General features: G+C 44.8%; 1 protein-coding gene across 1 annotated transcript; it reads right to left on the bottom strand.

Moving 5' to 3' along the window:
- Positions 1 to 12,263: 12,263 nt before the first annotated feature.
- On the bottom strand, positions 12,264 to 21,656 carry LOC139312078 (zinc finger protein 850-like). The gene is made up of 2 exons (XM_070936601.1): positions 20,120 to 21,656; positions 12,264 to 13,339 (listed from the first exon to the last, which is right to left on the bottom strand). The coding sequence occupies exons 1-2, from the start codon at positions 21,636 to 21,638 to the stop codon at positions 12,366 to 12,368; spliced, it is 2,493 nt and encodes an 830-aa protein (XP_070792702.1). The 5' UTR covers positions 21,639 to 21,656; the 3' UTR covers positions 12,264 to 12,365.
- Between the last annotated feature and the right edge of the window lie 909 nt (positions 21,657 to 22,565).

Raw genomic sequence — 22,565 nt, 5'->3', positions numbered from 1 at the left:
CCATAAGGGCTGGCCCGTATAGTTACGGGCATAAACCAAGTCCCCTTCCTCCAGCCTGCCAGTGGCCCGGCTGGAGAGTAACGGAGTACGGTGCGTGTATTCAGGATGTAATCTGTCCAGCACCGTACGCAAACGGCGGCCCATGAGAAGCTCCGCAGGGCTGCGATTGGTCAGGGGACACGGAGTGGAGTGCTGCGTAAGGAGATACTCAGATAATTTTGATTGCCAGTTGCTAGTTCCCATGCGCCCCAACGCCTCTTTCGTTGACCTCACTGCCCTTTCAGCCCGGCCATTACTGGCCGGATGGTAAGGAGAAATAAGGCAATGGCGAATCCCATACCCTGCAAGGAACACTTCAAACCCCGTGGAGGTCAATTGAGGGCCATTGTCGGACACGAGTTCGTCCGGCAATCCGTGGGTTGCGAACAGGGTGCGCAAAACACGGCAGAGTGCCTCTGTGGAGGTGGAGGCCATGGCCACCACCTCGACCCATTTGGAGAAAGCATCGACCAGGACCAAGAACATCTGACCGCGGATGGGCCCTGCAAAATCCACGTGCACACGGGACCAGGGTCCTCTCGGTTCTTCCCACTCCCTGGGCACCCCTCTAGGTGGCATTGGCCGGGACTCTTGACACACCTGGCACGTAGAAACCCACGTTGAAATGCAGTCATCCAATTTTGGCCACCAGAGATACGCGCGTGCAAGGGCCTTCATCCGGACAATCCCCGGATGGCCTATATGTAACGTTGACAGAACTGAGTCCCGCAGGGAGGCGGGGACTATTACCCTGTGTCCCCAGAGTAGACAGCCCTCTTGAGTAGAAAGCTCAGACTTCCTGAGAGTATACGGTCTCCATTCGGGGCCCAACTCATCACTAGGCCACCCCCTGAGAACCCATTTCAGAACCGTGGACAACTCTTTATCCCTAGCGGACGCCGAAGCAATGTCCGCTGCAGTGACAGGCAGGGGGGAGTCATCAATCAAGAGGACGGATGACACCGGGGCTGGGTCACAGAGGAGCAATTTAAGGGGGCAGCGACTCAGAGCGTCTGCATGTGCCAGATGTTTTCCAGGCACGTATGTAAGGGAATAGGAATAAGCAGATAGGAAAACAGACCAACGGGTAAGCCTAGGCGATAGGAACTGTGGAGATTGACGATCCCCGGCCAACAACCCTAACAGGGGTTTATGGTCCGTCAGAATGGAGAAATGCCGGCCATATAAGTAATCGTGAAACCTCTTAACCCCTGCGATAATGGCTAATGCCTCCTTGTCTAATTGCGAATAGTTCCTCTCTGCAGGGGCTAAGGTGCGGGAATAGAAGGCAATAGGAGCCTCACGGCCATCAGGGAAGGTATGACTTAACACTGCGCCCACCCCATAGGGAGAGGCGTCGCATGCAAGAACCAAGGGGAGGGTAGCAGAATATTGAACAAGAACAGCATTAGACACAAGTAAACGCTTAACAGCGGCAAAAGCAGTTTCAGCCCGGGTATCCCACACCCACTTAGCCCCACGGTCCAGCAACCGGTGTAGGGGCTCAGCCACAGAAGCCTTATGTGGCAGAAAAACGGCATAGAAGTTTAATAAGCCGAGGAAGGCTTGAAGTTCAGCTTTGGAAGTTGGAGGTGGAGCATCCAGGATGGCCTTAGTCTTCGCGGGGGTTGGGTGGATGCCGTGGCGGTCGATAAGGAATCCGAGGAATTCCACTTGTGACACAGCAACAAGACACTTGTCCTTCTTAACAGTGAGCCCCGCCTGCTTAAAAACTGTGAGGACGCGTCGGAGACGAGACAGTAGTTGAGGGACAGAGGCAGCTGAAACGATGATGTCATCAAAGTAAGGGGCGACCCCTGGGATTCCATAGAGTAACCGCTCCATAAGACTTTGAAAAATCCCAGGAGCAACCGAAACACCGAACTGTAGGCGGCGACAACGAAAAGCCCCACGATGTGTGATGATGGTCTGTGCGTCGGCGGTGAGATCATCCACAGGCAGTTGCTGGTATGCCTGGGATAGATCAAGCTTTGCGAAAACTGACCCCTGGCCCAGGGAATGCAGCAAATGCTGGACTACCGGGACAGGATAGGCGTGATCCTGCAGGGCGTGATTAATCGTTGCCCGGTAGTCAGCGCAGATGCGGATGGAGCCGTTGGCTTTAATTGCGATGACAGTGGGGGTTTCCCAACGGGCGTAATCTACAGGTTCTAAAACGCCTTGATGAATAAGCTTGTCCAGTTCTTCGTCTACGCGCGGTCGTAATGCAAGAGGCACCCGGCGTGGCTTAAGGCGTTTTGGAGGAACCGCAGGATCAAGGCTGAATGATACGGGAGTGCCAGTGTATTTGCCCAACGAATCGGAAAAAACAGACGGGAATTCACGCGCCAAGAGGTCTAATTCAGATGATTGGATAGAGTGAATGCCCTGTATAGTAAGGCCCAGGGCGGCGAACCAATTCAGGCCGAGTAAGCTAGGTAATGGGCCATCAACGACTATTAAAGAGAGACGACCCTGAAATTCATGAAAAGTAACTCTGAAGGTACCGGTTCCCACAACCGGAATCAGGGTGCCCTGGTAGTCCTTCAGCAGCAGAGAACAAGGTTTGAGGTGTCGCTTGGCCAGCTTCGGCACTAGACGTTTGATCGTGCTCCACGATACGATGGTTGTGGAGGATCCCGTGTCCACTTCCATGTTGCACGGGCGCCCTTCTATCTGAACTGTCAGAGTAATCTTTGGATTTACCGCTCGCTGGCGTGACGTCACTCGATTGATGGCGGAAAATCCTTGTCGTTGGCGCGTATGCGTGGGTCTCGGGCCGGAACGGCGTGGCGCGTTGTTTTCAGCAGGGGAACGCGAGTTGATCTGCGGCTGCGCCGAGCGACACACCCTGGCAATATGTCCTCGCCGCCCACAGAGCCTACAGACAGCGTCTCTCCAACGGCATGACGCACGAACGTGCTGTCCCCCGCAACTGTAACACCCGGGGAATCCATCAGTTTTGTTCCTCTCCCTCACTTGCCTAGCCTTAGTCCCTTTAATTTGGCAAACCTCGCCTTCCTCTTCTTCTGAGTCAGAATACCGTTCAGTCACAATTTCATTAGCTGAGTTCGCGCCAGTCTCAGAACTGGGAGCGGTCTGGCCACGGGGTAGTTCGGCAATGGATAGGGTAGCTAATTCCGCGGCACATGCCTCCCGTAAAGCCTCTTGAAATGTGAGGTCAGCATTGGCGATCAAACGCTGCTTCAAGTTCTTATCGCGCACGCCACTCACAAGGCGGTCTAACAAGTAGTCATCTAGGTTGTCAAATTGGCAGTGACGGGCAGCCCTTCGCAACGCCGCGACATATTGATTAATCGATTCACCTGGGGCTTGGTCACGGTGATAGAAATGTTGTCTGCGGGCGATTCGGGAGGGTGCAGGTGCATAGTGTCTTTTAAGTTTGGCCAGAAAATCCTCCCACGTACCAGCATGAATTGATTGAGGGGCCATAAGGGTCATAGCTGTGTCGAACATTTCAGGGCCACAAAAACTGAGGAAATATGCCCTCTTCCTCTCAGCCGAGAGATTAGTATAGTCATTGGCAATTAAAAAACATTCAAATCTGGCAATATAAGCATCCCATGTCTCTTTGCCTTGGTCAAATGGGGGAAACATCTGTTGTGCCGCCATGGCCTTATATCTGCTTCGTTTCACTGTTACCTCAGAGGTTACCTCAGGCTGCTGTCCTCGATTGCGTTTCTTCCGCTGGGTCCGCTATCCCACCTTCGTCGCCAGTAATAAATACTGTATTCATTTATATTTGACAACTCATGAACAGCTGAGGTAACTCTTTTATTAACTGGAACTGACAACCTAACCAATTAACATATACATGCGAACGAACACCCGAGCCCTTCTTGACAGCTCTTATATACTCCCCTGTCAGCTAGGTCAACCAATCACAACACGTTCCCATATATATTCGTTCCAACAGGGGGCCTAAACATTGGAGTATGCCCAGTACATAACAGTAACTCCTCAAAACCTGCTTTTGCAAACTGAGGGAAGCTTGAAGAGTGAAGGTTGAGTCTACTTAACTTTGCAAGATTAAGCCGGTTGCTGGGCCCTCAAAGTTGATCAGAAAGGTCAGCAGTTCAACGGTTCGAATCCCTAGTACAGTGATGGCTAACCCTAAAAGTGGGGGGAACACAGGAGGGTTGCATGCGAGCGTGCCCACACCCATAATTCAATACCCCCATGCCCCGCACATGTGCACGCGACCCCTCCACACTCCCACTTTTGGCACGTGACGGCAAAAAGGTTACCGGTGGGCTTGGTAGGCCCGTTATTGGCCTTCCCCAGGCTCCAGAGGCTTTCTTGGAGCCTGGGGAGGGCGAAAACAGCCTACCCCACCCTCCCAGAGGCCCTCCAGAGGCCGGAAACAGCTCGTTTCCTGACTTCCGGTGGGCCCGAAAGGCCGAAAATCAGCTGGCCTGCACACGTGTGCTTGCTGGAGCTGAGCTAGGGCAACGCTCGCATGCCCACAGATATGGCTCCGTGTGCCATCTGTGGCACGCGTGCCATAGGTTTGCCATCACGACCCTAGTATAAGTCTCTTGCTTGAGCAGGGGGTTGGACTAGTCCAGGGATTTCCAACCTTGGCAACTTTAAGACTTGTGGACTTCAACTCCCAGAATTCCTCAGCCATCTAACTGAGGAATTCTGGGAGTTGAAGTCCACAAGTCTTAAAGTTGCCATGGTTGGAGACCCCTGGACTAGATGACCTCCAAGGTCCCTTCCAACTCTGTTCCTGTTACTATTGGTTCATGAAATTCTTGAGACCTAAATGATTACCAGCTTCATCCTATTACCAGTAATAGAATAGCGAAACCTGGGATAAACGAGAAAGCATCCGCTAGGATTGCATCTGAACCACATCTACATGGGAGGAATCCTAACTGGGGTTGCAAGCCAGCTTTGATCTTGAAGGAGGAGATTTTAAATCTTCTAAATGCCATGTGATTCCGTCAAATCCCTTGCAGGGGGTCACCATTAGATCAAAGCAAAGAGTTGCATACACAACAGGGCCTAGAAAAATGGGGCTTAGAAGGAAGAGGTGACTGTCTATATTTGGTTAAAGGAAGTGATAAACCTTCCAAAGAAACATTTCACAGTTGCAAAAAGGATGGTATAAAACAGGTGCACACAAAACTGCATAAAAAGTTACCATATTCTCCATTTGACACACCTGCCCTTGTTGTTTAGAAATGTTTACTGTAATAAAACATAAAACAAACAAAAACAAATATAGAAAATAAGATATATATGGGAAAGGAATTGGAAAAAAGAAAAACAACACAATTATACTTTCCACCCTTCTTTCTATCAAGTGATTGTTGGAAGAAATATCCATCTGAGTTCAGTTCCAAGTGGGGAGAAAGACACTGGAAACATGGAGGCTGATTGGAAAGATGGTTTATTGATGGGACAGGACCACATGGGTTTGAAGTCCTAGTGCAGCTGAACACATGAAGGACAGAGAGAGATATTTATACTCTCTTGGGCCTTGCCCTTGAGCTTCCTGTTCCTGTTCAAGAAATGTAGACTCCCAGGGGGCTATGCGGGGATCATCACTAACTTTGTAGGCTGTCTGTGTCCCAGGCTTGGTTGAATCTTGCTGGGTGATGCAATGAAGGGCAATTCCTATTGTGGCTAAATGGCTTTGCCCTGAATTATAATTCCATCATCCTAGAGCTGAAGGTCTTTTGTTTTGTAGATAGGCTGGCCCAGTCTTTTGTCTTGTAGATAAGGTGGCACCAAAATATCTGCTGGGGGCAGGGAGCTGGGGCTGAGTTTCTGTCTCCAAGAGCATGTTTCTCAATATCTCATCCAGGGAAATATAATATCCTGCCTTTTTAATATTTCCTAAAATATTTCATTCTTCTAGGAGAGGGGTGGGTGCTAACTTTCTACATGGTTGTCAACAGGCATTCCTATTGGAAATTATCTCTCCTTGGAAATGGAGCCTGGCATGAAGTCCATTCCTCAGAGAAATCCAGACCAGCTTTTGCCTTCCCCGTTGCTCATCTCTGTGCAGGAGAACAGGGAGATTTTCTCTATGCACAGGTGGCAAGCAGGAACCAGATCCTCAAAGTTGAGTCTCATTTTGGGACTCCATAGATCAGGAGGGATCCCTCGGAATGAGACAGGACCAACCGACCAAGGTTTTCTCTGCCTGCTACAAAATTCCATTGAGGCAGCGAAAATGCAGGGCCTATTTAAGACTGGAGAGCCATAGCAAAATGTTCACCTGAATGCTCACCCATTCTTTTCACAGTACCAGTGGTGGGTTCCTCCCGGTTCGGTCCGGTTCAGCCGAGCCGGTAGCGGTGACGATATGACGTCACTGAACTGGTTCTCCCCCTGCCCTCTCACCCCCCCACCCCCCACATTATTCTTACCTTTTATTTGGTCCCACCCCCAATCTATTGCTGCCTCCTGAGTCCCAGCTGATGACTAGAGGGAAAAAAACTGTTTAAACTCTTGCCGCGGGGCTTCAAAGGGCCGTCCTATATCTGATCAGTGTTAAAAGCAAACAAATGAGTCGGGTTGTAAGTGCGAGGACTGGTCGTAAGTGCGAGGACCTTTCAGAAATGACTCTGACCAGCTAGCCATGCCCACCTAGTCACATGACCTCCAAGCCACACCCACAAAATAAGCCACGCCCACAGAACCGGTAGTAAAAAATATTAGAACCCACCCCTGCACAGTACCGTATGCCAAGGAATGTTCTACTGTTTCCTGTTTCACCAATCCCTTTTAAAAGATTTTTATCTTTAAAATGACCCTCCTTTCACTGGTAGATTGAAGGAAATTAGACAAAGGCAACCTAAAACTCCACAACAATTCTCTAGGTCAGTGGTTAGCAACCCACGGCTCTGGAGCCGCATGTGGCTCTTTCATCCCTCTGCTGCGGCTCCCCGTTGCTGGTCGGCTCCACAATTGATAGGGCTTTCGATTAGGACAGGTAGAGGAAAAATGATACCATGCTAGGAGGAGACTCTTTGGTGGGGGAACCGACTTCCAGTCAGCAGAGGAAAAAGGATGCTGTGCTAGGAGGAGACTATGATGGGGGATCCGGACTTCCGGTTGGCTCCAGAATTGAATGGGGGCTTCCAGTTAAGACCTTTGTGGCTCTTTTGAGTATTTCATTTTTCATTTCATTTCATTTCTTAGATTTGTATACCGCCCTACTCCCGAAGGACTCAGGGCGGTGAACAGGCACAGAATAAAACACATAAATACAAAAGTTAAAAAACATAATTAAAACCAAAGTAAATAGTTTCGCCCGAGACAATTAAAATTCCCAATAATTTAAAAACAAATTAAAATTTCAGTTTAAAAATTTAAAAGAAAGGGGAGAAAATTAGGCCAGGCCGGCCTGCTGAAATAGGAGGGTCTTAAGAGCACGGCGGAAAGTGCGCAGATCCGGGATCCTCCGTATCTCCAGGGGGAGCTCGTTCCAGATAGTAGGTGCTCCCACAGAGAAGGCCCTCCCCCTGGGGGCCGCCAGTTGACATTGTTTGGCTGACGGCACCTGGAGGAGCCTCTCTCTATGAGAGCGTACCGGCCGGTAGGAGGCTGTTTGTGGCAGTAGGTGGTCCCGTAAATAGTATTTAAGGTTGCCGATCCCTGCTCTAGGTCACCTTGCCTATCTAAACGAGGGAATTTCATGCAACCCCTGCTTAGCTGATTTCAGCAGTAAGGAAAAAAACTCACATGGGAATACTTTCTCTATGGTTAATTTCACTAATTTTCAGCGATTTCAGATGGGAAATGATTGGAAAAAGCAATGGGACGGCCATTGGGTACAGTGCAAGAAATCCTCAACTTACAATGATAAAGCTGATCAGAATTTTTATCTTTAAAAAAGCCACTGCATAGCTTAGCATTGCTGATCTGTGAAGTTCTGATTATCATGGTTAACTGGCAGTCACACAAGGAAACTTCCCGCCAGCGTCTCACAAGAAAAGTCACTGAGAAAACTTACAGGAAGCTGCAAGTCTTATGCCAGGATGTGTCTCCTGTTGGGGTGGGGGAGTGACAGAAGTGTGTGGGGATAGATGGAAAAATTTGGAAGGGCATGTGAGGAAGTGACTGTGATATGGTGCACAGGAACAGCAAGAGGCTCTACGTGAATCATGGAGGGTATGCAGCAGTGGTGGAATTCAAATTTTTTTACTACGGGTTCTGTGGGCATGGCTTGGCTTGGTGGGCATGGCAGGGAAAGAATACTGCAAAATCCCCATTCTCAGCCCACTCTAAGAACAGCCAGAGGTAGTATTTGCCGGTTCTCCAAACTACTCAAAATTTCCGCTACCGTTTCTCTAGAACCTGTCAGAACCTGCTGAATTTCACCCCTGGTATGCAAGTATGCAGGGTGCAAGATAGAATAGGAACGATGCAGTGGAGATGACGAGTAAAAGGTACCCTACAGTCAGTGGGAGTGTACAGGAGTGTTTTAGGTTCAAGAAGGCGCCTCAACCCTTTGTTAAAAGGCACCCACCACTGCTATTTTTAATGTAGAACTAATGTGGTAGGGATGGAGATGGTAGCCAAACTAGACTCGGAAGGTGCAGTTCAGCTGTTTGCTTTAATATCTGTGGCATAGAGGAATCTGAATGAAAACAACACCAACATACGTCTTTACTTTTGGGAACTCAAAGGATAGAAAGCATTTCCTAGAGAGCACCCTGGGCTAAGAAAGAGCTTCATTTTAATCTCCCCTACCCACCTATCTCCCTTTATGGACAAACTTTTTGCCTTTCGATTGGCAATATTCCATCCATAGCTGCTCCTGGAAGCTACCTTTATGCCTGGCCTGATTTAACACTGAACTGGAACTTCTTTGCAGTCTTTATACCCAATGTTTCTTTTAGGTGCCGTCAAGTCAGACTTGACACCTGGGGACTGGCTGGATTGCTTTCTCTGCAATTTCCTTGGCAAGGATTTTCAGAAGTGGTTTCTTCCTTTCCTGCTTCCTAGGCCTGAGAGAGGCAATGGCCAAAGATGCCCAGATGGCTCTGTGCCTAATGCGGGACTTGAACTGAGCACTTCCCAGTCTGTACCCTGGACTACTAAGCCAAACTGGATCTTTGCAATCGTTGTAACTGGCTCCCCATTATTCTCCAGATAATGGATCTTTTCTTACCTTTAAATCTGAGCTTCAAACTTTTATTCTGAATTAATGGGAGTCTTTATCCGATTGTAGACTGCTGGCTTCTGGCCTGGCCCTAGGGCACCAGCAACTCTCGCTATGACAGACAGCTGTTGCTGAATTTTGCTTGATTTTATGAGTTAGGGTTATATATAGTGTTCGTAGGTTTTCCGGGATTTCATTAAGCTACTTGTTGTACTATATGGGTGTTACTTGTTTGGAATTCAATAATTCCGTTTATAGCTCTTTCAGTTTGTCTAGTCGGAATCTTTGCATAATGACATCCAATGACTATTTTCGCAGAATGAATAAAAACATACTCTTTGCAATGAATTCTTATAGTAGCCAGTCAGCCATGAAACTCTTCCAATCTTCCATTCTCTCTGTGCTAATGTCCCATTTTGTTCTACAAAGACCTCAGAATGTTGTAGTCACTAACAGTCCGTATTATGGAATAGTCCTCTCAAAGATCCAGAAGCTTTTGAGCTATTTCAAACATTTTTAGTGCCTGAATCATAAAAATGTGACAACAGATGTGCCCCAAAATAACAGTAGAGAATTAAATATGACAAAAATTAAATATAACTGGATTATTTTAAAGTTTAAAACATTTATTACAGTGAAAGACTAATATAATGAATGTGAGGTATATTCAGTTAAAAAGTAGAGAAAGTAACCATAGGGTAAAAATAGTAATTATACAAAAAAAACAATAGACATAAATGAAAGAGTATATATAAAAACAGAGGCTTAAATGGAGCACGGAGGGATAAAATTCCTGTAGAGTGCATAAAGTTTAGCATGTGGCAGATTAAATCTATCACTCCACAGTGCACACAGTATGATGATTCTTAAGACTACTTTATGGCACAGGTCATCTATCATTTGCCCAATTTTTAAGTGCTGCTCTGTAGAACCTGGCAACATTACACTGTATTTTGTACCAGAGTGACTCTCTGAAAGCAGCAAGGAGATATAGAATTGTCCTGTGCAGCCTGAGTATTTATGCAGTATTAGAGAGACGAACCCGATACTAATGTCTGCCTAATAAAGCTCCTGGAGAAGCATGTGCTTTGTTGTTTCTGTGGGTTCAAGTTCACAGGCACATTGTATTATAACCTGAGCTGTGTTACTGACACAGAGAACCCTTGAATTCTTTGGTGTCTTCTAAATTCAGGGAAAAATTTGGCAACTTCCACTGCTATCACCCACCAGCATTCAAAGCAGGGGTGAAATCCTCCCGATTCGGACCGGATCGCCCAATCCGGTAGCGATGGCGGCGGGTGGTTCGGAGAACCAGTAGCAAAAATCCCTGCAGCTCCCCCCCCACCATGCCCAGCTGAGCCACACGATCATCAGAAGCTTTTTTTTTTTTTACTTTTAAAAGCATTTTTTATACAACCTCTTCCGCCGAAAAAGTGCTTTTAAAAGTAAAAAAAAGCCTCTGATGATCGTGTGGCTCAGCTGGGATCATCAGAGGCTTTTCAAAGCATTTTTTTCTGCAACCTCTTCTGCTGAATGCTTTAATGCTTTAAAAGCCTCTCTGACGATCCCAGCTGAGTTGCCTGATTGTCAGAGGCTTTTAAAGCATTTTTTTGTATTTGCAGAAAAAATGCTTTGAAAAGTTAAAAAAAAAAAGTTGCCCACACCCACCCAGTCACTTTATTTATTTATTTATTTATTTATTTATTTATTTATTTATTTATTATTTATTTATTTGAACTTGTATGCCGCCCTATCTCCGAAGGGACTCAGGGTGGCTCACAACAATAAAAAGCAAAATCAATGTTAAAATACCCAATAAAATTATAAAAAGACCATTAAAATCCCTTTTAAAACCCCTTCAGTCCAAATCAGCCAGGTGAAACCATGTTTTAAAATCACGGCAGAAAGAGCGAAGGTTAGGGGCTACCCCGAGCTCCAGGGGGAGCTGATTCCACAGGGTAGGTGCACCCACAGAGAAGGCCCGCTCCCTAGGGGTCGCCAGCCGACATTGTCTGGCCGACGGCACCCCGAGGCCCTCCTTGTGGGAACGCACCAGGCGATGGGGAGCTGTTGCTGGCCGCAGATGGTCTGCCCCCCCACCATTACCCCCCTCACCAAGCCACACCCACAGAACCGGTAGTAACAAATTTTACATTTCACCCCGATTCAAAGGATAACAAAAGGCACCTCCGAGCAAAGGAGATCAGAAGTTGGTAGAAAACCTGAAGATCCTACACGCAAAAAACACATTCCATTTTTCTCTACAATATTTCAACAGCATTTGCATACCATGGTCAACAACCTTTACATGTGAGATTTTTGTGCTCTTGTCACTGCCCCAAAATTCCCTCATATATTCTCCATTCTCCATTCTGTGGGTCACAGTCTGAACAGGGATTCATCTTGCTCTGAATTTCTGAAAATGTTAGGAAAAGATGAACTCTCTGCTTGCATCATCTCATATTTGGTAAGCTACAATCACTAAGTAAATCAGTGTGCTCCTATCTTCTAATATATATATATATATTTAAGTATCTGCAGATTCTTAAAATCTGTATGTTGCTTTTCTATGATCTCACTTGTTCAATATGCAAAAAACATTCTGAAAAGCCTTTTGGCAGCAAATATGCTATTTTTAACATGGGACGTGGTGGTTCAGTGGCTAAGACGCTGAGCCTATCAATCCGAAGCGGTTCAAATCCCTAATACCACATAACGGAGTGAGCTCCTGTTACTTCTCCCAGCTTCTGCCAACCTAGCAGTTCAAAAGCCTGTAAAAAATGGAAATAGAAAAATAGGGACCACCTTTGGTGGGAAGGCAACAGCGCTCCATGCGCCTTCAGCGTTTAGTCATGCTGGCCACATGACCACGTCTTTGGACAGTACTGGCTCTTCGGCTTTGAAACGGAGATGAGCACTGCCCCCTAGAGCCAGAAACGACTAGCGTGCATGTGCAAGGGAACCTTTACCTTTACGCTATTTTTGCAAAATGGAATATCCACTGCCTTTTCCTGATAGCCACACATAAGCAGTTAACCTTGATCAAGCTAACATTTCCATTTCATTTTTTTCTCTCCTCCCTCATGCCTAATACTGGGACGTGCTTGGCTAAACACAATCAGGCCAGAAATTAAATATTAATTTCCCAGCCATGCTTCTAAAGGCAACACAGAAACGGAATTCAAGCCTTCCCTACAGTCATCACCTTCTCCTTCGTATGGATTTTCTTGTGTGCAGTAAGAGAGGAATAATGTGTGAAGCACCGTCCGCACTCTGGGCACTTGAAAGGTTTCTCCCCTGTGTGTAAACCTACATGATTTATGAGGTTAGTTCTGGTACTGAAACCTTTTCCACAGTCAGGACATTCAAAGGGTTTTTCTCCTGTATGAGTCCTCTGGTGTATCACTAGGCCAGAATACCAACTGAAACATTTGCCACAGTCCAGACATTTATACGGCTTCTCTCCTGTATGAGTCCTCTGGTGTTTCACAAGCTTGGAATTATGACTGAAACTTTTCCCACAATCAGGACATTCAAAGGGTTTCTCTCCTCTGTGAGTCTTCAGGTGTTTCACAAAGTCACAATTATGACTGAAACTTTTCGCACAATCTGGACACTTGTATCGTTTCTCCCGAGTGTGAATCCTCAGGTGTTTAACAAGACTGGAATTCTGACTGAAACCTTTCCCACAATCTGGACACTCATATGGCTTTTCCCCTGCATGAGTCCTCTGGTGCATCATCAGGTTGGAATTACAGAAGAAACATTTCCCACAATCTGGACACTTGTACCTTTTCTCCCGTGTGTGAGTCCTAAGGTGTTTAATAAGATGGGAATTCTGACTGAAACCTTTCCCACAATCTGGGCACTCATACGGTTTCTCCCCTGTATGAGTCCTCTGGTGTTTCACAAGGTTTGAATTATGACTGAAAGCTTTCCCACAATATGGACACTCATAAGGTTTCTCTCCCGTGTGAGTCCTCTGGTGAATCACCAGGTTGGAATTGTGACTGAAATCTTTCCCACAATCTGGACACTCATACACTTTCTCCCTTGTGTGAGTCCTCTGGTGTGTCACCAAGTGCGAATTCTGACTGAAGCCTTTCCCACAATCTGGACACTCAAAGGGTTTCTCTCCTGTGTGTGTCCTCTGGTGTGTCACCAGGTGAGAATTCCGACTGAAAGTTTTCCCACAATCAGAACACCCAAATGACTTCTCCCCCATTTCAGGCCTTTTTTGTATCACTAGGGTAGCATGTTTCCTAAAGCTTGTGCCACATAGAGGACAGAGGGTGAGTTTTTCTTCAGTTCCTCTCGTGTATAATCAGGGGTGATCTGCAATCTCTGCATTTCTCATAAATTGGTATTTTTGGATTCTTAAGGTCAAAAAGATTTTGGATCCCTTCTTGGATGTTGCTTTCATTCAAGCTATGCTTTCTTCACAGGGCAAAACTTGCATGACTCCCTGTCCGATGTGATTGTACAAGTGACCTCTTCCTCCCCACTGATTTCCAGATTATTTCCATTTTTCTGAATTTGCAAATTATCCCCCTTGACCTTTTTTTTTGCAGTGTTTCCTTGAGTTTTACATAGACAGGTTTCTCCAGCTCAAAATTCTCTTCCTGTTATTCTCTTTTTTGTCTGTCACCTTCCTGAGGAAGAATTTTTTTAGTTTTCTGGAGGAGGTTGAAAAGACTTTAATTGTTGGCTTCATTTGCTTTCTTTTTTAATGGTTTGGAATTTCACTTGTCTGGAATTCTCTTCCTGGCATCCTCTTTGTCTATAAAATGGACATAAACCCTCAGTTTAATGGTTGTTTATAAAGTCGCTGCAGAACATGTGAAAACAGAGAGAGAGAGAAGCATGCATTATAATGAAAAAGCGAACATGTCAAAATGCTACTTTAACCTCTAACATTAAGTATGATTCATTTGACACATAGAAGATTAGCGAGATCCAAGCTCAAACATCCACACAAACATTAAATTTCCTTCTGGATTTCAGTAAATCACAAACTTTTAGCATTGCAAACTGTTATTTTCAAATAACAGTTTCAAATATACAGATTTGCCATAGCCACTTTTTATAGAGGCACAATTGGGATCGTTTTAACAAACTGCATCACCGTTTGGTTTGGTGGCAGCAGTGCTTCAGATAGAAAGTCCATACAGAGAGTGGTAAGGACAGCAGAGATTATAGGAAGCTCGCTTCCTGTTATTCAGGATATTGCTTATAAGCGCTATATGCTTAGAGCTCAAAGCATTGTTAGAGACCCCACATACCCACTTTACAGTCTGTTTATGTTGCTCCCCTCCAGGATGAGGTTTCAAAGTATTTCTAGCAGGACTATCAGATTCTGTAACAGCTTTGCTCCCTATGCCATCCATGTGGTAAACTCGCAGGATTCGTTTTTCTCCCCATGGACATGTATGCATCCAAACTAACAGTAACTGTGTTGGTTCTCTGTGTCATATAATATATGTGGGTACCTGCATCTATCTATCTATCTATCTATCTATCTATCTATCTATCTATCTATCTATCTATCTCTCTCTTCCTTCCTTCCTTCCTTCCTTCCTTCCTTCCTATCTATCTCTCTCTTCCTTCCTTCTTCCTTCCTTCCTTCCTTCCTTCCTTCCTTTTTCTTTCTTTCTTTCTTCTTTCTTTCTTTCTTTTTCTTTCTTTTCTTTCTTTCTCTTTCTTTCCTTTCTTTGTTATGTTTCTGTAGTGTATATTAGAGGTGGTGACCCTTTGAGAACTGTGTGCAATGAAATTTCATTTTAATGTGTGCAGATTAGTGTACCTTCAAAGTGATAATAAAGTTAGTCTAAGTCTAAAGATTTCCTTGTGTCTGACTCTAGGCTCATCTCCACTATCAAAGGTGTATACTACAGGGCACCCATCCAAGCAGGAGCACCCAACAAGCACCACTGGAGCAAAATTTGGGGAGGGAAGGAACATTCAGCAGCAGCTGACATGTTCCAGTCTGTTTCTTCTCTATTTCTACACTGTGGAGGAAATCAAGCAGCCCTGCTTGCTCCGGGGCCTCTCCTCCGACTTGCTACAACTCACCTTCCAGCTGCTAAAAGTCCTGGGAAGAGCAGGAGAGGCGTCCTGCACGCCACAGTCCTCCCACGGGTCAGCCGGAAGAGGAGATTCTTCTGTTCTTCTCCTCTCTAGAAATCCAGTACTCTATTGCTTCAACCCCTCTAGGCTCCGTCGCTCCCCCTCCCGTTGAATGTGGGTAGTCAGCCGCCATCGATGCCGCTCTAATGTATTGACCCGCTTTCTAGTCGCCGGGTCTTACTCATTGCATGGAGCGCCCTCTAGCGACTTAAGGCTTGAAAAACACTCTCGTTTGAAAGATTTTTGATCGATTGCGATATGTGCCGTTAAGTGGTTTTCAACGACCACATCGATAGCTTCACTTTGGATCCATCCTGTTCTTTCGGGTCTCAGGGATGCATTCATAAGCTACTACAACTGACCCAGCGGCTTTGTTTGCAGGAAGTGAGAAATCAAACCAACATTCCCACACAATCAGTAACTTCATTTGTGGATTGGTGAATTCTGTTTTTTTTTTTTTTTAATTTGATTTATATGCCGCCCTTTTCCGGAGACTCAGGGCGGCTTACAATGCGCTAAGCAATAGCCTTCATCCTTTTGTATATTTATACAAAGTCAGCTTATTGCCCCCACAACTGGGTCCTCAATTTACCTACCTTAGAAAGGATGGAAGGCTGAGTCAACCTTGAGCCTGGCGAGATTCGAACCTGCAGTAATTGCAGGCAGCTGGTCTTAATAACAGGGTGCTTTAGACCACTGTACTGCCAAGGCTCTTGGATCGGTGAATTCTGTTCCAGCAAGTTATTCGTCCGGGGGAGCAAGGATAACTCCTCAAAACCTACTTTTGCAAACTGAGGGAACTTTGAAGAGTGGAGGTTGAGTCTACTTAGTTTTGCAAGATTAAGCCAGTTGCTGGCCCTAAAAGTTCATGAAATTCTTTTTTTTTTTATGCATGGACCTAAATGATTGCCAGATTCGTCCTATTAACAGAATAGCCAAACCTGGGACAAAGCAGAAAGCGTCCACGAGCATTGCATCTGAACCACATCTACGTAGGAGGAGGAATTTTAACTGGCTTTGCCACTAAACATTCCTCTCTGTATTGTTGGGAAATATAAATCTCACTAGAGGGCAGAATGTCTCTGTGTACCCTTCCCAATCTCTAGTGGAGTTAAATTTCAGCCTTATCATTCTCAAGCAATTGGGGCTAAAGACTTGGAGGAAACTGGTTTGCAGAAAGCTGATCCAAATATTCCTGTGCCTTCGCACAGCCCTGGAGGTACTCAGTTCAAGTCCAGGATTAGGCACGGAGTCATCTGGGCATCTTTGGCCATTCCCTCTCTCAGACCTAGGAAGCAGGAAAGAGGGAAACCACTTCCCAAAATCCTTGCCAAGACAAATGCAGAGAAAGCAGTCCAGCCAGTCCCAGGTGTCAACTCTGACTTGAAGGCACCTAAAAGAAACATTGGGTGTAAGGGTCAAAGGCGGGATTAAAACAGTGGTGAAATTCAAAAAAAATTATTACTGGTTCTGTGGGCGTGGCTTGGTGGGTGTGGTGTGTCTTGGTGGGCGTGGCAGGGGAAGGATACTGCAAAATTTCCATTCCCACCCCATCTGGGGCCAGCCAGAGGTGGTATTTGCCAGTTCTCTGAACTACTCAAAATTTCTGCTACTGGTTCTCCAGAACCTGTTGGAACCTGCTGGATTTCACCCCTGGATTAAAAGTACACAGTTCCAGTTCTGTGTTAGGTCAGGCATGAAAAGTAGCTTCCAGGAAGCTCTGGTGGAGAATCTCCATCTCCACCATATTAGATCTGCGTCCAAAATGGCAATGGAGCATGGGTGAAATCCAGCAGGTTCTGACAGGTTCTGGAGAATTGGTAGCGGAAATTTTGAGTAGTTTGGAGAACCGGCAAATACCATCTCTGGCTGGTCCCAGAGTGGGGTGGGAATGGAGATTTTGCAATATCTTTCCCCCAGGAAAGGGGAGGAAATGGGGATTTTGCAGTATCCGTCCCCTGGAGTGGGGTAGGAATGGAGGTTTTGCAGAATCCTTCCCCTGCCATGCCCACCAAGCCGCACCAGGCCCACAGAACCGGTAGTAAAAAAATTGGATTTCACCACTGCAATGGAGGATGCCTTTTTACAAAATGGAGAGGGGCCTTCGTGAACCTAACACCCCTCTGCACTTCCACTGACTGTGCAGTTACCTCTTACTCATTGCTTTCCACCCCACTGCACCCTTCCTATTCTATCTTCCACCCTGAATATCCTCCATGATTCATGCAGATGGTTCATGCAGAGCCTCTTGTTCATCCAGCGCACCTTTTCACACCCACCTGGTGCCCTTCATGCAACTCCTTTCTCATATGGCCTTCCCAACTTTGCCTTCCATCCCCATGCGCTTCTGTCACTCTCACTCCCAACAGGAGAGCCATCCTTCCTGGCATAAGACTTACAACCAGTGACTTTTCTTGTGGAAAGTTGGCAGGATGTTTCCTTGTGTAACCACTATAGGATTCAGTTAGCAATGATAATTGGAATTCCAGAGATTGGCAATGTTAAGCTGTGCTGTGGCTTTTTATGTGTACATCACTTAGGGATAAAAATTCTGGTCCTTGTTGGTATTGTAAATTGAGGACTACCTGTAGTATACCCAGTGGCATCCTATTGCTTTTTTTCAATCATTCCCCACCTGACATATCTGAAAAAATAGTGGAATTAACTGTAGAGAAAATGCAGGAAATTCCCTCATTTAGATTGGCAAGGTGACCTAGAGAATTGTTGTGGAGTAATCAACTTGTATTATTCTCCAGCCAATGGGTTTCTTTTTTTCTTTAAATACGAAGTTCAAACTTTTCTTCTGAGTTAATGGAGTCTTTCTCTGACTGTAGACTACTGGCTTTTGGCCTGGCCATGGGGACCAGCAACTCTGGCTATGAGATCACCTGTTGCTGAATTTAGCTTGATTTTATGAGTTACAGTAGGGTTTTTTGGATCTCATTAAGCTATTCATTCTACTGTAAGGGGGCTACTTGTTGGGAATTCCACCGTTCCCTTTATATCAGTTTCAGTTTCTCTACTTTGAATCTTTGCATAATGACAATCAATGCCTTATTTTGCAGAATGATAAAAAGAAACACTCTCTTTCGTTGCAATGAACTCTTGCAATAGCCAGTCACCTATAAACTCTTCCAACTTTTTTCCCTTTTATTCTCTTTATGCTAATGTTCCACTTCGTTCCACAAAGACCTCAGAATGTTGTAGATATTAAGAGTCTGCATTACAGAACGGTCCTCTCAAGGACCCAGAAGCCTTTGAGCTATTTCAAGCATTTTTAGTGCCTAAACCATAAAAATGTGACAACAGATGTACCCAAAAAGAAAGAATTAAATATGACAAAAATTAAATATAATTGGATTATTTTAAAGTTTAAAAAGTTTATTACTGAAAGACCAACACAATGGACGTGGGGTGTATTCAGTTAAAAAGTAGAGAAAGTAATCACAAGGTAAAAATAGTAATTATACAAAAAAAACCAAGAGAAATAAATGAGAGTATATATAAAAACAGAGGCCTAAATGGAACTAAAAGTACGGTGAGGAGGATAAGATTCCTGTGATGTGCATAAAGTTTAACATGTGGCAGATTAAATCTATCACTCCATAGTGCACACAGTATAATGAGCTGGATGCTCCTTAAACTACTTTATGATGGTCATCCATCATCTGCCCAATTTTTAAGTGCTGCTCTGCAGAATATGGCAACATTATACTGTATTTTGTACCAGAGCGACTCTCTGAAAGCAGCAAGGAGATATAGAATTGTCCCGTGTACCCTGAGTATTTATCCAGAATTGGAGAGACGAGCCCGATACTAATGTCTGCCTAATAAAGCCCCTGGAGAAGCATCTTTTTTGTTGTTTCTGTGCGTTCAGATTCACAGGCACATTGTATTATAACCTGAGCTGTGTAACTGACATGGAGAACCCTTGAATTCTTTGGTGTCTTCTAAATTCAGGAAAGTTTTTAGCAACTTCCACTGCAATCACACACCAGCATTCAAAGGATAACAAGAGGCACTTCCGAGCAAAGATCGCAGCAAGAGTTGGTAGAAAACCTCCTATATTCAAAACCCACATTCCATTTTTCTCTACAATATTCCAATAGCATTTGCATACCATGGTCAACAACATTACATGTGTAATTCTTGTGCTCTATTGTCCCAAACCTCCCTTGTTTTTCATTCTGTGTATCACCGTTCTGTCCTTCACTGTTCTTGCCCTGAATTTGTGAAAATGTTAGAAAAAGATAATCTCTGAACTCTCTTTGTCTCTTCTCTCCCATCACCCGATATTTGAGGAGCTACAATCGCTAAATAAATCAGAATGCTCTTATCTCCCAATATATATTTTTTAGGATCTGCAGCACGTTTCCGCAAATCTGCATGATGCATTTCTATGGCATCAATATACAAAAATATTCCTCTTTTTTTTTTGCACTTGCCCTATTTTTGCAAATGGGAATATCCACTTACTGTGGTTCTGCCGATAGCCAGAAAATAAATGGAACTGGAAAATATTAGTTTGATAAAGGCTACATGTAGTTAGCTTTTATAAAAAATAGTATTTTCCATTTCCATTGTTTTCTCTCCTTCCTCACGTCTAATATTGAGACATCTTTGACTAACCTGAATAAGGCCAGAAATTAAATAGTTAATTCCAAAGCAAAGCAATTCAAGCCTTCCCTACAGTCATCACCTTCTGCCTCATGTGGATTTTCTTGTGTACAGTAAGGGAGGACTTTTGTGCGAAGCACCTTCCGCACTCTGGGCATTTGAAACGTTTCTCCCCCGAGTGTAAACCTGCATGAGTAATAAGATTAGTCTTAGTACTGAAATCTTTCCCACAGACCGGACACTCATATGGTTTTTCTCCTGTGTGTGTCCTCTGGTGTACCACCAGGTCAGAATGTCGACTGAAACTTTTCCCACATTTAGGACAGTCATATAGTTTCTCCCCTGTGTGAGTCCTCTGGTGTATCACCAGACCAGAATTCCAACTGAAACATTTCCCACACTCCAGACACTTGTATGGTTTTTCCCCAGTGTGTGTCCTTTGGTGTAACACCAGGTGGTAATTCGTATTGAAAGTTTTCCCGCAAGTAAGACACCTGTATGGTTTCTCCGCCGTATGCATCCTCTGGTGAACCACCAGGTAAGAACGGCAACTGAAACATTTACCACAATTTAGACATTCATATGGTTTCTCTCCTGTATGAATTCTCTGGTGTTTCACAAGATCGGAATTCTGACTGAAAGTTTTCTCACAATCCAGACACTTGTATGGTTTGTTCCCTCTGTGAGTCCTCTGGTGTTTCATAAAGTCAGAATTCCCACAGAAATTATTCCCACAATCTGAGCACTCAAACACTTTGCCCCCAGCGTTAGACCTCTTGTGTATTATCAATTGGGAATTCCGACTGAAGCTTTTCCCACAATCCAGACACTTGTATGGTTTCTCCCCAGTGTGAGTCCTCCGGTGTAACACCAGGTAGTAACTTCTACTGAAAGTCTTCCCACAATCTAGACAACTGTATGGTTTCTCCCCAGTATGTATCCTCTGGTGTATCAGCAGGTAGGAACGGCGAATGAAACATTTACCACAATCTTGACATTCATATGGTTTCTCTCCCGTATGAATTCTCTGGTGTTTCACAAGATCGGAATTCCGACTGAAAGTTTTCTCACAATCCAGACACTTGTATGGTTTCTTCCTTCCATGAGTCTTCTGGTGTTTCATAAAGTCGGAATTCCCACAGAAACACTTCCCACAATCTGAGCACTCATACACTTTGCCCCCAGGGTTAGACCTCTTGTGTATTATCAATTGGGAATTCCGACTGAAACTTTTCCCACAATCCAGACACTTGTATGGTTTCTCCCCAGTGTGAGTCCTCTGGTGTAACACCAGGCAGTAATTCCTACTGAAGGTCTTCCCACAATCTAGACAACTGTATGGTTTCTCCCCAGTGTGCATCCTCTGGTGTACCACCAGGGAGGAACTGTGACTGAAACATTTGCCACAATCTGGACATTCATATGGTTTCTCTCCTGTATGAGTACTCTGGTGTTTCACAAGATCGGAATTCCGACTGAAAGTCTTCCCACAATCCAGACACTTGTAGGGCTTCTTCCCTTGGTGACTCCTCTGGTGTTTCACCAGGGCAGAACTATCACTGAAACTTTTCCCACAATCTGGACACTCATATGGTTTCACTTCCATATGAGTCCTTTGGTGTAGAACTAAGCGGTATTTCCATCTGAAAATTTTCTCACAATCCAAACACTTGTACAGTTTCCACCGTCCATGAATCCTATGGCGATTCATTTGGGAATTATGACTGAAACTTTCCTCACAATCCAGACACTCCTATGGTATCTCCCCTGTGCGAGTTCTCTTGTGTATTATTAGAGTATATGCTTCCTAAAGCTTTTGCAACATTGAGGGCACTAGGAGGACTTTTTTTCAGTGCGGGTCCTCTCAGGCATAATCAGGTATGATCTGTAATCTGTGCTTTTCCCACAATATATACATCTTTCCCGCCAGTGTTATTTTTGGATTCTGGTGATAAAAAATATTGCCACATAGGCAGACAGTGGTGCAATCCAAATGTTCCCTTTCTCCCCACTGATTTCCAAACATTTCCCCAATTTTCTGAATTTGGAAATGATCACCCTTGACCTTTTTGTGGAGTGTTTTTGCTTCTTCCAGAAACTCAATTATGTCCAGCTCAAAACTCTTTTCCTGTTATTCTCTCTTCTGTCTGATACTTTCTGGGATAGTGGAGGGCTTTTTCTGGGAGAAGCGGAAAATACTTTGATGGCTGGCTGGACTTGCTTTTCCTTTTAATGCTGCTTGTGCTTCTCACTTTGCATGACGGTCTTCTGGGCATCCTTTACGTCTATAAAATTTACATAAAATTGTTAGTTTAATTCTTGTATATAAATAGATGCATAAGATGTGAAAACAGCAAGAAAAAAAATCAAAAATTAGAATAAAAAAGCAAACATGCCATAGTACTCGAGTTACTGTTTGCATTTACATAACACCAGAAATTGCTGGGAGAGCAAGGAGTTGTTCACCATGAGCTGCAGAAAACTGGGACTTCCTCCAGTTAATCAAGCTAGCGTTCTACATGCCTATCAGCCTGTGAATCTTACAACTAAAAATCTAAAGCAAGAGAATATCTAATTATATCTGGACAAATATTGAAGAGTCCTGGAGAAAGAGGCTAGCACTGTGGTGACCTGCAAG

Source organism: Pituophis catenifer, unplaced genomic scaffold, assembly GCF_029215685.1.
Source record: "Pituophis catenifer annectens isolate HBS135680 unplaced genomic scaffold, rPitCat1.0.hap2 SCAF_2, whole genome shotgun sequence".
NCBI classification, from domain to species: domain Eukaryota; kingdom Metazoa; phylum Chordata; class Lepidosauria; order Squamata; family Colubridae; genus Pituophis; species Pituophis catenifer.
Note: the sequence above shows the minus strand (reverse complement) of the source record. Positions and strands in the feature narration are given on the sequence as shown.